The 16,260-nt window shown below is 33.9% G+C and overlaps 1 protein-coding gene across 2 annotated transcripts in view; it reads right to left on the bottom strand.

The window, feature by feature from the left end:
• Nucleotides 1-966: 966 nt before the first annotated feature.
• LOC129257555 (uncharacterized) overlaps nt 967-16,260 on the bottom strand; it is a 33,905-nt gene continuing 18,611 nt past the window's right edge. For both annotated transcript variants that reach the window (XM_054895911.2, XM_064096701.1), the window contains 14 exons: nt 14,907-14,930; nt 14,226-14,285; nt 13,999-14,039; nt 13,570-13,656; nt 12,960-13,115; nt 10,139-10,234; nt 9,880-9,981; nt 9,550-9,660; nt 8,673-8,847; nt 7,914-8,035; nt 6,549-6,642; nt 5,688-5,924; nt 4,925-5,022; nt 967-4,329 (listed from right to left, as the gene is read on the bottom strand). In XM_054895911.2, the coding sequence (XP_054751886.2) occupies nt 4,225-4,329; nt 4,925-5,022; nt 5,688-5,924; nt 6,549-6,642; nt 7,914-8,035; nt 8,673-8,847; nt 9,550-9,660; nt 9,880-9,981; nt 10,139-10,234; nt 12,960-13,115; nt 13,570-13,656; nt 13,999-14,039; nt 14,226-14,285; nt 14,907-14,930 (1,508 nt within the window). In that variant the 3' untranslated portion in view covers nt 967-4,224. The remainder of the gene's footprint in view (nt 4,330-4,924; nt 5,023-5,687; nt 5,925-6,548; nt 6,643-7,913; nt 8,036-8,672; nt 8,848-9,549; nt 9,661-9,879; nt 9,982-10,138; nt 10,235-12,959; nt 13,116-13,569; nt 13,657-13,998; nt 14,040-14,225; nt 14,286-14,906; nt 14,931-16,260) is intronic.

Genomic DNA, 16,260 nt, shown 5'->3' with positions numbered 1-16,260 from the left:
AAATAAGAAAATGACAATTTAAAATTTTGCTTAATTTCACAAAAACAGTTATATGTACATCCTGGCCAGTATGCAAATGAGGAGACTATGACATCATCCACTCACTATTTCTTTTGTATTTTATTATATGAAATATTCTAACGTTCTCATTGTCAAGTGATACGATTAATTCTTCCCTAAATATGTGGAATTAGCATTTTTTAATACTACATGGTTCAGTCAAGTTGGTCCTTATTTTCAAATCTATAAAAAGTGAAATATTGTATAATTCAAACAACAAACAAACAAAAGAAATAGTGAGTGATGGACATCATTGACTGACTCACCTAGTTGTGCATATCACTGTTTTGTGAAAAATAAGCGAAACTTTAAAATGTCATAACTTTCTTATTTTACATCCGAGTTTGATGAAATTTTCAGCACTATGCTAGTTTGATTTTTCTCTATTTATTCAGTCCGCATTTTCCTGGGGTGGACTTGACCTTTAAAGAGAAATCATATAAATACCTAATTTACTGTTGAGAAGTGATGTTCTTTTGAATATATATTTACAGTACAGGCCAAAAGTTTGGGGCCACCCTCAGATTTAAAAGATAATAATACATAAGACTGCATTCTACATATAAGTAAAATATACTGATACTGAATGGACTTTGACAGTTCCATTGCATCACACAAGCATGTTTCCAGTTGGTTTTTACTGCACTTCTCTGAACCCCATTCGGTTTTCATAATATATTTTAAAAAGTAGTATTTTCTGTTATTATTACCAGTAGTAATATTGATTATTCCATTATTCCACATTTTATCTTTTGGTATGAAGTAATTTTATTGACTTTTTTCTTGATTAAACTTTAACAATTAATAGTTGATTCTTTTCAAATTGCAAAGATTGGACCCTAACTTGAATATTTTAGGGATGAGTTTAATTTTGACAAAAAATAACACAACTAGCACTTCAATCAGTTATCTTTGATCATACGCAGTATAATTTATTAAAATTCTTATATATTTACTGTGTTCAGCCTTGATTCTCCAACACCGTGTAATTTGCATATTGCTATTAATTTACATATATATCTATAAAGAAACGATATTTACTTATACATTCAGGATATTCAAAAGAAAATACCAATATTTAATTCAGTGCTTATTTATTTTCAATCCATTACATGCCAAAAAAAGAAAGAAATGTAACCTTGCAAATGTTTGCATGATTTTGAATAAAGCCTATTTTATTCACAACAGTATACCATCAAAATATTTTTGCTATCAAAATATATATTAAGTTTAATTCCAATGGACCTGCCATCTGTTAGTGAAACCATGTCTACTGACTACCTTCACAAATAAAAACTCTTTTTTTTTAATAAATACAATTGAACAATTATATCAACTTCATTTATATTACCAGGAGTAGTTTTCACTTACATTTAAAGTTAAAGCTTTTCATAGTGACCTAGACAAAATACATTTCAATATGCCATGTAGAGTTTGTATACTTCAATCATGAAAACAATGAAATCCAATTATGTATGATATATTCAGGCAAGAACAGAGCTTAATATAATCTTAAGATACATGTACATTGTCAAAATCAGCATTGGTAATGAAAAAATAAATATGTACTTTTCCCAAATATCATATCGCAATTTTCTTATTTGTGAAAAAAAATAAAGACAACAATATTGATATCACATAAAATGTCATTTTGAATACAAAATATTAAACTGTGAAGAAAGCATGTCTACTGAGTACTGTATTTATCTTATAAACATCCTGGTTACTGTTAGTCACTAAAAATAAAATATGATTCACAATAAGGGTCATGTATGGGAAAGTGGATTTTAATTTAGGTCTCTTTATGCTGATGAACATATAGTGATGTTCTATCCATGATGACTGTACTTAGTAAAACTCTCTTTCTTAAAAAAAAATGTTTTGGTGAATAGAAAGCAATGTATATTTTCTTATGATAAAATAAAGATATTACATTGATGCATTGCTATCATTGCCTTTTTCATGAGATATTTATCATAAGTCCAAAACATGCTTTTTGAAACTTTATATGAAGGATATTTTGGTTTATGACATCGTTTAAAATTTGAATATGAAAATAATATGATTGAAAGAATTAAAGAATTTGGTAGCATACATCAACAGCTTAAAGAGCAAATTTACAATTATTTTTCAGTCCCAAATTTCTCACTATTATATTTGTGTATTGAGGACAATGTGAAAAAGGCAACTTAGGTATACTTGGAACTTGGAAATATGATAGCCACGTTTGTTGATGAACATTCAACTTGAAGCAGATTACACAACATAACGTTTCATTATAGCCTCGGATATACTTTTTGTATAAAACTGCAAGCAGGAATTATGCATACATTTATTTCATTACTTGACACATTGGTAGCTCTTGCTATAAAATATACATTAAATAAAAACACTTGTAATTAAGAGTTTGTGGAGGAAATGGCCCCAAAACCTCATTTGTATAGCATTGTTTTTCATAAATACAGTATATTTATCTTTACTGCCCCTCTGATCCAGATTAATATACAATACATGAAATATTGTAATGTTCTTTCCAATCTAATAAACCCCTAAAGGAAATGAATGAGTAATGAAAAAAAAAGGATGGATGGATGGATGGGTGGATTCAAAATGAATGAAGGAATGAATAAATTCAATAAATAAATAATGGAATACAATTCAATAAATACATTTAACAAGGCATGGGTTTCGGAGGAGTCAGTCATATGTCTTTCATTTATATATTAAAAAAGAGTACAAATGAATTTGCTAGAACTGATCTTTCCTACTGTTCAGATGTGCACATTTAATTAATGATATAACAGCATCATTGTTTTTAATACAGAGTTGTACTTAAAAGAAAATGTTTACTTGAGCTCCATACTGATACTCTAAACTGATGATTCTATGTCATAAAAGTTGGTCTTCATTTGTTCATAAATCCAGACTCAATTAACCATAAGGCCACTTCAGAGAATACATAGGCCTTATTACCTTTTATTAACTTGCAATAATTGTTCTTGTCTTCTACTAAAACAGAATCGTGAATTAAATTATATTGAAGATGTAAATTGAGAAATTGTTCCAGTTTCCAAATTATAAACAAGGTAAAGACAATGCCTAATAGAGATAATGCAATCATTGTTGTCATCATCACAGTCATCATTGTTGAAATCATCACTATACTGTTTTCTTTCTATCTTTGTCTTCCTTGCTCTTTGAATCACCTCACAGTGTTATGATGGAGAGAATGCCATCATTGTTATTATTATCATTATTGTTGTGATCATCTCTACAGTGTTTTCTTTCTATCTTTGTCTTCCTTGCTCTTTGAATCCCCTCACAGTGTTATGATGGAGAGAATGCCATCATTGTTATTATTATCATTATTGTTGTAATCATCTCTACGGTGTTTTCTTTCTATCTTTGTCGTCCTTGCTGTTTGAATCATCTCGCAGTGTTTTGATGGAGAGAATTCCATCATTGTTACCATCATCATATTGTTGCAATCATCTCTATACTGTTTTCTTTCTATCTTTGTCTTCCTTGCTCTTTGAATCACCTCACAGTGTTATGATGGAGAGAATGCCATCATTGTTATTATTATCATTATTGTTGTGATCATCTCTACAGTGTTTTCTTTCTATCTTTGTCTTCCTTGCTCTTTGAATCCCCTCACAGTGTTATGATGGAGAGAATGCCATCATTGTTATTATTATCATTATTGTTGTAATCATCTCTACGGTGTTTTCTTTCTATCTTTGTCGTCCTTGCTGTTTGAATCATCTCGCAGTGTTTTGATGGAGAGAATTCCATCATTGTTACCATCATCATATTGTTGCAATCATCTCTATACTGTTTTCTTTCTATCTTTGTCTTCCTTGCTCTTTGAATCACCTCACAGTGTTATGATGGAGAGAATGCCATCATTGTTATTATCATCATTATTGTTGTAATCATCTCTACAGTGTTTTCTTTCTATCTTTGTCGTCCTTGCTGTTTGAATCATCTCGCAGTGTTTTGATGTAGAGAATTCCATCATTGTTACCATCATCATATTGTTGCAATCATCTCTATACTGTTTTCTTTCTATCTTTGTCTTCCTTGCTCTTTGAATCACCTCACAGTGTTATGTTGGAGAGAATGCCATCATTGTTATTATCATCATTATTGTTGTAATCATCTCTACAGTGTTTTCTTTCTATCTTTGTCGTCTTTGCTCTTTGAATCACCTCGCAGTGTTCGAATCCATTTTGTTTTTGACTCCCGTAAGTGTCCAAGCCATGTTTGCTGAACAAAAAAAATATGTATATCATTATAATCATTAAGAATATGATCTTTTACTCGTAGCATTAAGATTCTTCATTCTGAAGCTCAATACCCTTTTTAAAGGAAAATAATATGGAATTTCAAAGATGTCCTGATCATCAAGAGGACCCATGTACAAAATAAATATGATCATGGACAACTCCTGACCAAATATGCCTGATGTACTACTGTGGTCATTGAATAGCTAATTTTGCAGATATTTTTTGCATTTGCTTTCATTATCAACAGAGGGTTGTAAAGAGAAAACCACCCCATCCATCATGCCTTTAGAGGTGTTATGGTCGTAACAACCTGCCTGCAATTAAGCGTGGATGTGTGGGAGGAGCCATTGTGTGGGGGTGAGTGGGTGTGTGTCTGGTTTGTCTCTGTGTGTGTGTGATTACACATGTATCATAGATTACATTCAGAGCACCTTGATAGTGTCTTTTCTTTTTCATGAACACAGCATATACTGTGTGATCTCTATTTTTATACAAGACAGACAGGAAATCATTATCAAATTAATCTAACTTAAACAGGTTTCTGAATAAAGGAGGAGGCTTTTATGTTAGCTTACCTGTTTTGCTTCAGAAGGTGCAGATAATGCAAAGAGAGTATGAACCTGTCCGTATCTATTCAACTGTACCAGCACAAAGCAATGCTTTATCCCGTTTGCTGAAAATGAATTCAATCCATTGAGTTTTGGTCACGCAAAGTACACATCATTTATTTGTGGTTTTATGAAAATTTAATCAATTATGGATATCCCACTATAATTGTTTATACATGATATGCCTGCAGCCAGTGGTTACCTGTTCAGTAGTTCAAGTTTTCACTCATATTGATAGACTGTGAAACTGTATCAGTATCAGGTATAAAAAATTTACTATGAGTTTATAATCATGATAAAACTATTACAGCATGTATTATTGCAAGGATAAACATAGTGGCTTTATTTGGACCAATACGTATGTATTTATATAAAAATACATAGAGGTACTCACAAATGCTTGTTTTGTTTGGTTGTGTATATGAATATCATTCTCCAGTTATATCAAAAGTCCACTTCACAAGAGTCATTTTTTTAGGATATGTGGAGAATATGCAAACCTTGAAAGCATTCTTTATTCGCGGGATAGAATCAAAGCTAGAATTCAATGGCATTTTTTTTCTACAAGTTTTACATATTCCTCTTTATGGTTTCACTACACAATAATCTAGCAAATACCACTTTTTTCTTACAAAAAAACTAAATCATATTCAGTTTTTTTTTTTTTTTTTAATATTGGGAGGTTAAAACTGCATTTCATGAAAAACGCAAATAAAGAAGAAATATTTACCCATGGCCTGTTTGGCATCAACATCCACAATTTCCAGGCGATCAAGTGGAAAGGGTGGTTTACAAACGGTGAAATTATACCCATCCCTGTGTTTGGGGACAGAGTTCTGATTCTGGCCAAAGGGTGAGGAGTTGTCTGTAAGTGATTTCTTCTTGTTGAATGAAGTACGCCGCATACGGGTGATTAGCAACATGTCATCAAACAAAAAGACATACACATCTTGTAGTCTTCCATTTTCTGTCGGACAAAATAAAGAGATAAACAAAATCATTAAATGGTAGCACAGTGTTATTTCCATCAACCTGATGACAATGGTCCGTATTCTGAAGTCAGGTTTAACTAAAAACTCAGGTTTTAAAGTTGTGGACAGCCAATTGTTACATAATCACTAACAGTACAGACATCATACTTCAGCTCATTCGGCTCTCAAATCATTCATAATTGTGTAGGAAGTATAAATAGATGATTGTCTTCACCATCGATGAATCAGGAAAGAGCACAGTAAACATAAGAAACATACAACTTAATAACAAATTTGATAATTTTGGCTTCCCATACTTAAACCACAACTTTAAACCTGACTTTAAGTTAAACCCGACTCCAGAATACGGGCCAATGTGTCTAACTATATATTTCTATAGATCACAGGTTCTTACTCAATTTTCACTGAGGGCCACTGAGTAAAAAAGTTCACAGTGACAGATTTTGATAATCCGTGATAAAACCGTTTTGATAACATCACTTTCATGATGATAGTTGTAGATCATACTCATTGTTATGTTTGATGGCTCTATTCGTTTAGAAGGCAAAATGCAGACAATAACTTTTTATTTCCACAACGAGATTTCTTAAAGAACTCACCAAAGACTTGAAGATGACCTTCATGTGTCAATGAACGTTTAGTGCTGAACCAGACGACATCTCTTGATTTCTTAGCGATGGTGGATTTCAAAAACTACAGATAAAAGAAAAATTTACAAACTTGCATGGGAACTGAAAATTAACCGTGGCATAACAATATTTTACATGATGCACACTGGTCTGAACCGATTAATTATTATCATGATAACACTAAAATGATATCATGATGGTGAATAGATCCATTATGGAAATGTAATCAGTAATTGCACTATGCCACACTACAGTGTGGATGTGATTCATAAACACTCAATTTGATAATCACCCTACACAGTGTGGCTTAGCAAATAGTGGTATACACAAACCGATATTCAAGCTTATTGCACCTTGGATTTACTCGCAATGTCAAGATGTGAAACTTTAATGAAACTTGAATTATAAAGTGTGAACATAATATTTCGAATGTCAGTGTGAGTAACACACAATGGTGTACATGTTAAGATGTGATTGACCGTTTGAAACTCAAATCTAAAAATCATGGACATAATTTCACACCTCCAGTGTATACAATGGTTATATGTATGTAATACTATCTGACTTGTGGATTAATGTTGATTAGTGTGGATCGATTTACAATGTCAATGAATGTGAACTTTGAAATGCCCAATTAAACTGTTGAGATGACAAGCAATGATTATTCAGCTCTATAGTGTGGTTCACCATAGTGTTGACATAGTCTAGGTTGGATTTCACAGTGTGGATATGTGATTGAGACAGTTAAAACGCTCACATTTGAAAAGATGTTGATTTCAATTCAATTGAGTTCATCTATTTTTAACAAGCCAAACTAAGTCACAAAATGGTCAACACAGTGAACAATATGGAACAGGGTGTTTTTTCACTATGAGTTATATTACAGGCAAGTTCCTCAAGTCAGCTTAACATCTTAGATTACAATGATGACATTCCTTAATCACAACATTCCTTTCTTTAGAAAAAAAAACATGGTTAATCATATTCTAAATCAATCCTTTAGTTATTATATTCTAAATATTTGATTTCAATTCTTCTATGAGGACACAAAATTGGCATATCTTCTTTTCTTATATATATTTTGAACGAGAGTGATATAAATTGATGAACAACTAAATTTTGTACGTCAGAATGAATTTTAACTTGATGAAATTTTTAAAGAGGCAATTCTCTTTTAAAAGATCTGCTCTTCATCATTCTAAATCCCATATGAATTAATATGATGAACACATCCCCTTGTACTGAATAGGTATTTGTGATTTAGTGATTTAGTAAGCTGTTATTTTGAATAAAAAATACTATAAAAAATCTACTGTAAAGTCTACTACTACTTACATCAGGAACAAGGCCAGATAATTTTGAGTCGATTTCTTCAACTGGAGGCCAGCTTATCATCTGCTGTAGTTCTCTCACCCGTTCAAAGTTTGCCAACCATTCTACCTTACCTTCCAGGTCACCTGATGGGTAAACAAAGTTATGGAAAGAATGATTCAGAAGTTGTAACCATGGAGCTCCTAACTGCTTTGAAAATTTCAAACTAACGTTAGAAATAAACTAAGACATCTGTAATCAACATTATTGCCCAGAATCTTATGTATAATTGCAGTTTCATCCTCCTTTTGGCAAAAACTATATATGTATATCAATATTCAATGATGAAAACATAAATTCTTAGTATTTTTAACAATTCTCTGTACATTTTCGAATTATTTAACAAATCTTCATTAATGAAAGCATGTCAAAAATAATACTATACTAATAATAGAAAGAGGCCTACTTATGTTCATATGACTGTGTCATGTTAAGATAAACAGCAGGTTTGAGTAATGTCATACACATTTGCACAATCGTTTTGTGGACTAAACATAGACTTGATTCATTTTCAAACAGAATATATCCAAATTTACTGATATCCCATTTTTTCAAATACTTGCCAATCCCAAATTTGTTGAACACATGAAAATAAATCAATACTTCCAAGATCCTACACTAACATAGTCCTATATTTTTTTAAATATCGTTCCACGTTTTATTTTTCACATGTATATTGAAGCTTAGAAATTCAAACTACAGTGTTCTTAATTTGAAGCTCACCTATTGCACTTTCCACAGACGTTATAGTGGAGTCTAGTAATTCCTTTTCACTGGTTTGTGAAGTACACTTTCTGATATCTCTAAGCAGCAATGTATACTTTGTGATTCTTTGGATAGGTGTGATGAGAAGATCGGTGAGTTGAAGTCTTTTACATCGGCTGTCCTGCTCACATATCTAATGGTTCAGATTGCCAAAGACAAAAGGAATGAATGTGAATAACCTTATTTTATACATATATTAAAGTTATTGATACGAATGAAACCAAATTAGAATAACTTAATTTGATTAAATAGAGCCTTTAAAGTTTCCATAGAATTTTCTAGAGGATATCAGGTATTGTCAATAAAAAATATTAAAAAATCTGGTTTCATAAGGAGAAAACAGAAGTGATACATTTTTGCCATAATTTCCCATTCACCATCTCTCAAATCATATTACCTAGCATAGCATGTTGCCCCTTTCTTAAAGTAAGATCACCTCAAATACATTTTGTGGTCTCTCTTTTTCCCCAAAAAATAATCCATGCAACTTTTTATCAACAAACCAACAAAACATTATTTCCTTTTTACCCGATCATTAGGAAGAAGTGCACCCTCTTTTCCACTGCAGTAATTTCCAACTTAGTTAAATTTTAATATATAATTCTGCTTCTGCATGAAATAATCTAACTAACCCATCATCATTTCTGGGCAGATATATTCGATTAGAGACGGATCTTTCATGATAACTATTGGAAGTATATAAAGGTGAAATCTATAAAAATGCTAGCCTGTAGTCTACAGGCTAGCATTTTCCGTCAATTTTTGCATTTACATTTGTTCCAGTAAGTAATACGGTAGATTTATACAAGAGGTTTCATATTGACTCTATTCTCACCTTACAAAATTCATTAAAGTCATCTTGCTTCTTGAGAGATTCCAGGTATAATAGGGCTCCAGAGTAGTTCATACAGTAGCTTGAAAACGCGGGACACACCTGTGACTCAAACTGAGGAAATAAAATCAGGGAGGAATAAATCGAGTCACAAATTACTTCAAAAATTAATGACCAGAATAAACGCATAAATTTCCTCAATGTGTTAGCCTCCACGGTTATGAATTGCTCAATATTCATAAATAATTTTCTTCTTTAAATTTTGGTAAAATTAAACGAAATGAATGTAGTACATCGTCAAAATAAAGTTGATTCATAATAAAATATACTTACAGTAGCAAAGGCAGCTACGATTGCATCTGCTTGTCCAAATTCTCCTTCAGAAAGTCGACTTGAAAGGTTGTTGACCAGATCCCAGCACAAATTTGCACTTACCTAATAGGATATGGCAAATATAAGAAAGAATATATATATAGTATACATCTTAAATTAAAAATTCAATGAACGATTTACATCAAAGTTAAATGCTGACATTAGATATCAGACATTTTATTAAAATGAAACAGAAAGAACGAAGTTGGGATTTACTTACCGTACATAACTCATCGACATTGGCAAAGAGTTTGACAATCTCTATGTGCATGAGATGATCTTCACACTGAAGCCAGCGAAGTCTTTCTTGAAAGATCTAGAGTAAACAGAGATCCAGATATTTTTTTGTTTTATTTTTCAGGACATGAATCTTGTGAATTAAAGCCAACACTGTGACAGTGATACTCAAGTATTTGATATAGAACTGAATTAATATAATTTACATACACAGCTGGACCAGTGGCGTACCTAGGATTTTCCATAGGGGGGGGCAAAATCGGCCGCCAAAAAATTTGACAAGCAAAAAAAAAAAAAAAAAAAAAGGTCTTCAATATAAAAATAAAGGTTTTCGTACCAGAAAAAAATTTGACAAGCAAAAAAAAATAAAAAAAGGTCTTCAATACAAAAATAAAGGTTTTCGTACCAGAAGAAAAAATTGACAAGCTAGCAAAAAAAAAAAAAAAAAAAAAAAAAAAAAAAAAAGGTCTTCAACCTCGTCAGGGGGGGCAATAAAGGTCTTCAAGCTCGTCAGGGGGGGCAATAAAGGTCTTCAAGCTCGTCAGGGGGGGCAAAAAAGGTCTTTTAAGCTCGTCAGGGGGGGCAGGTACAAAAAATATGTCTTTTGTATGGGTTGTGGCTCGTCAGGGGGGGGCAGAGTGCCCCCCCCCCCTGCCCCCCCCCCCCCGTAGGTACGCTAGTGAGCTGGACGTTGTGGCATACACCTGCAATCCAGTTTCGTGTAAAAAATCCAAATTCAGAGATCCCCGGTTCGATCCGCGCCCTGTGTCGTCTTTCGCATGGTGACGTTAATAATCATAATTATTTGAGTCAAACAAATCCGTAAAAAAACACACACACAACATGCCGGCATTACTTTAAAAGATTTCATAATTCCGAGTGTGTTAGTTTAATCAGATCATTTGAATAATTATTTTTCTTCAGCCACTCGAAGAACTTGTGACGTCTTTATGAATGAATTCTTTAACTGAATGTTTAAAGGTGGACTTTATTTTTATTGGGGGTCGTCGGCTGACCATTCAAGTCAACGAATGATTTTATTATTGCTTTGCTAAAGTTAGTGGTCTCTGAAGGGTAGGGATAAGCACGGTCGCATATACATTTTTCATACCTTTTTGGAAAAGAGAAATTTGATCTACCTTAATTCTTCAGGAATTTTTCTCTAATTTGAACATCTGGTTCGAATTAGGGGCAGCAAAGATTGCTGAATATACAATATGTAAACTTTCTTAGTATCAGCCAAACCTGGGTTTATAGGATTTTTCAATAGTTCAGAATATATCGAGGCCTCCAATCGGTTAATTCTTCTGATAAGTGACAAATATTAAACCTTTTCAAACGCAGGAAATTATGAAAGTCCGACATCGAGTAAACGGATGGCCATAAAGTAGTAGGCCTAAATTACATTTCAGTCATCATCTTCCCGATATTACAGTATATAAAGGTTTAGTTCTGTCAACCATTTAAAAAAATAAAATAAGTGATGAGTAATTTTCACTTTAAAAAATCTGTCATTTACACTGACATCAATGCTTTAAACGATGTATTGCCTGACATATCTCTGAGCAAGATGAGTTTTTTATGTACATACGTTGGCAAAGGGGTAGAATTTACCAAGTGAAACATACAGAGATTATGGAATTTGAATATCAAAAATAGAATACGATGATGAATGGAAAAATGGCCTTGATGAGCCAATTGCTTTATTGACAATCATATTCTCAGTGATATCAGATATCACCTGATATGTTACAGATAATACCCGTCTCGAGAAGGCATGCACCTGCGAAAATCACACAGGTAGGTATAACTTTCATTGATTGAAATGTCAACATTTCATGCAGACCGTTTACACCATCGCCGAGTTGTATCGATTGAATTAATTGAGGTAGTTAGGGATTGAAGTTATCAATCAATATCTTCACGAAGAATGCAACAACGGTCAGAAACCTGATAGGTCATAGATATTACCATCTTGATGATAATGGAGGAATAATAGAACTAAACCGTAAGAACAGATCCTCACTGTCTCTATTATCGATTTGAATGAAGAGATTCTGTCATTTGATTATTCTTGATAATGAACTAATTCTGTACTGACGTTAATCACATATCGCTCTACAGATCTTAGTAATTTCGTAATTGCTAAGTAGAACTTTTCATTAAAAACAAAAGCAGCAACAAGAAAATAACATTTAATCAATTTCACACGCTCTTGAGTAAACATTTCACGAGTTAGAATAAGGTTTTCACTTTAAATAGTAAGGCACTCCTACATTGTAAAAAATTATGTGCTAAGTTAGCACTTACAGTGCTTGTATAGTGACTCTGTCATTTTATTATTCTTGATAATGAACTAATTCTGTACTGACGTTAATCACATATCGCTCTACAGATCTTAGTAATTTCGTAATTGCTAAGTAGAACTTTTCATTAAAAACAAAAGCAGCAACAAGAAAATAACATTTAATCAATTTCACACGCTCTTGAGTAAACATTTCACGAGTTAGAATAAGGTTTTCACTTTAAATAGTAAGGCACTCCTACACTGTAAAAAATTATGTGCTAATTTAGCACTTACAGTGCTTGTATAGTGACTGCACTACGAGTGCTGATTTTCTAGTTTAAATTTGAACTAGAAAATCAGCACTCGTAGTGCAGTCACTATACAAGCACTGTAAGTGCTAAATTAGCACTTCATTTTTTACATTGTACATTATTTTCTGACAAGCAAAGCTAATTGTTCTCATTAGGATATTGGGCAATTTTTCATAAATGGAAACGATTCGAAGTTTTACACTCACCTCTTTCAAGACTAAAATATGGTCAACGAGATATGCGCATTCACTTCTAAACACTTCCCATACTTTCTCCCGCCTTTTGTATTCTTCTGAGTTGATTGATGATGTGTCGATAGGGCGACCAAGTCCTGATTCTATAAAGTCCTTCCAATGCTTATCCTACAGAGATAAAACCCAATTATTGATACATAGGTCCTTATATGACATGATGATTTTAAATCATTAGCAAGTCATATTGTCAAATCCAAATAAAAGCAATTCCATAGAAACATTACTTCTGTAACACACAGTATCACGAAAAGATAATTATATTTTTAATTCAAGCGGAAATCTTTGGCCTTGGTTATTAAAATAGTTTTATCTTCCGAAAAAATTGATATCTAAAAAAAATAATGTTGAACTAATCATTATGATGAGCTGTTAAATATGATCCTATGCAAATGCTGATGATGATATTAATCATGACAATGATGAAAATATAAAATAACAAATTAATAGTGATAATATAAAATAGCATGATATGGGTAATAATGGGAATAATTATGATTATAAAGATAATGAATTGTGCTATTGAAATACAACGAAAAGAACATCGGGAGAAGATAACATTTACCTTGAAGATAGCGTATTCGAGTTCATCTTGGTCGTGCCGCTTGAAGTTTGAAATAATAGCCCCCATTCCACTCTTTTCTTGCTTTCCCTAAATTAAGCCAAATATAAAAATGGATATTTAATCATATATCAGAAAGTAATAGAATACTGACATGTCATATCTGATGGTACATGCAAACGAAAAACAAGTATTCATCTGAAAAAATAGCGTTCTGAGAAACACTTGAACACAATTTTTGAAGTACTAAAATACGTCAAAGAATTGACAAAATGTCAAACCTGCCAGATATACAAGGATAAGATATTTGATGATGTTGAAAATTAAAATGCAATTATAATAATGCTAAAACATTGTGAAAATGGGAGGGTCTACATCCCACTCGGTCATACAATTACAACGTTATATGACATTTGATAAATCCATACTTACAAACTTTTTCCTGAGCATGGCCGCTATCTTTTTCTTGCTATCTGTTGGTGAAAATAAAGACAAACAAACAAACAAAATATATCTTTCAATCCTGACAAGATCATACATTGAATTTGAAAAAGGATTTACAAAGGACACAATGCGTGTCATAGCAGAATTGTACATTGATTGTCCAAAGGTTCATTGAGGAGAAGATAAAGAATAATCATGATAAATTTGATACATACCTTGCACTTCTTCACTCGCAACATGGTTATCAAGGCCTTGTACACTTGATTCTATGAAACCTAGACATGAAACAGAGATAGAATAAATACAATGATTTACAAAATTGATTGAAATATCTATGGTAGTGCGTCATGACTCAAAGGGAAAATGACATTTATATTTTCAGACATGTCTGTCTTTATCGCTCCTTTACCTTTGTATCGTACTTCATCTTTGAACTTTGCCATTATTTGCAATTCATCATTGTAGTGAATATGCTATGTAATTATCCACCTAGATGATATACAAATAAAATGACATGAACATAATACTAAAGAAATCATGATGTATTCAAATTTTTATATCTACGAGACAATAAGAAACGAATCGTGTAATGCAATAATCATTATAGTCATTAAACAAAGCTCCTTTTACCTTGCTCAAACAAATGGGTACGGATGTTTCTATTTCTTTCCTCAAAAATTGACATATGCATTTCATGTGCATAAGTTCGAAACATAAACAATTAAAGCTGCAAACTAAACCGATGAGAAAATAAACAGGATAACGATACAAATTGGATATATTAGATAAATCATTAAAAATCCATTAGATCAAGACGTTTCATTATGATCAAATAAATAAATAAAAACAGCAGGTGTAATTGTCAAAACCCTAATAGCCGCAAAGAAAAATCTTACCTTGAACATGTTTGGCTGCAACAGCTGAAAAGAGGATTGAAAAATTGCAATTTATTATTAATCATTCAACAAAATTCATTAATCCTGTTTCCTATCACATTTCCCTTTCCCACCAGCTTCCAACCCCGACCGTATACTATTCTCAGACTATCTCTCTCCCAATGCATCTTCCTCTCACACTACTCCTCCCTCCCATTCTCCTCCACGCATCTCGTAGTTTTCTCTCACATTACTTCTCCATCTCCCCCTATATCACCCTCTCCAAATACCCTCCCTCCCACACTCACTCTCCCACTACATCACCCTCGCCATCTACCCGCCCTCCCACACTCCATATACCACTACGCCACCCTCTCCAACTACCCCTCCACTATATCACCATCTCCAGCTACCCTCCCACACTCACTCTCCCACTATATCACCCTCTCCAACTACCCTCCATCCCACACTCACTCTTCCGCTACATCACCCTCTCCATATACCCTCCTTCCCACACTCCCTCTCCCACTATATCACCCTCTCCATCTACCCTCCCACACTCACTCTCCCACTACATCACCCTGTCCAAATACCTTCCCTCCCACACTCACTCTCCCACTACATCACCCTCACCAACTACCCTCCCTCCCACACTCCCTCTACCACTATATCACCCTCGCCATCTACCCGCCCTCCCACACTCCATATACCACTATATCACCCTCTCCCCTCCCTTCACATCATCTTCTCACACAAACCCTCCGTCCCACACCGTCCCTCCCTCCTACACTACCTCTCTCACTGCACCACCCTCTCCCCTACCCCTCCTCTCACACTACCTCTCCTACTTCATTGCCCACTCACAAACACTCTCCCACACACACTCCCTTTCCCACCATATCCACCTCTCCTACTGATCTTTCTCCCGCACCTCCCCCTCTCACGTTGCCTTCTCACACAACCCCTCCCTCCCACACCGCTCCTCCCTCCCACACTACCTCTCCTACTTCATTGCCCACTCACAAACACTCTCCCACACACACTCTCTTTCCCACCCTATCCACCTCTCCTACTGATCTTTCTCCCGCACCTCCCCCTCTCACGTTGCCTTCTCACACAACCCCTCCCTCCCATACCGCTCCTCCCACACTACCCCTCCAACTATATCCACCTCTCCTACTAATCTTTCTTCCACACACCCTCCTCTCACATTGCCTTCTAACACAACCCCTCCCTCCCACACTACCTAACTCATTACATTTTCCTCTCACACTACCTATCCCTCTATAATGTTCCCACCCTAAGTCTCACACAACCTCTACTAATGCTATTTTTCTCCATTCTAACCCTCTCCCACACTCTCTCACTGTTCACC

This window comes from Lytechinus pictus, chromosome 3 (genome assembly GCF_037042905.1).
Source record: "Lytechinus pictus isolate F3 Inbred chromosome 3, Lp3.0, whole genome shotgun sequence".
Classification (NCBI taxonomy): domain Eukaryota; kingdom Metazoa; phylum Echinodermata; class Echinoidea; order Temnopleuroida; family Toxopneustidae; genus Lytechinus; species Lytechinus pictus.
This window is presented reverse-complemented; position numbering and strand designations above follow the sequence as displayed.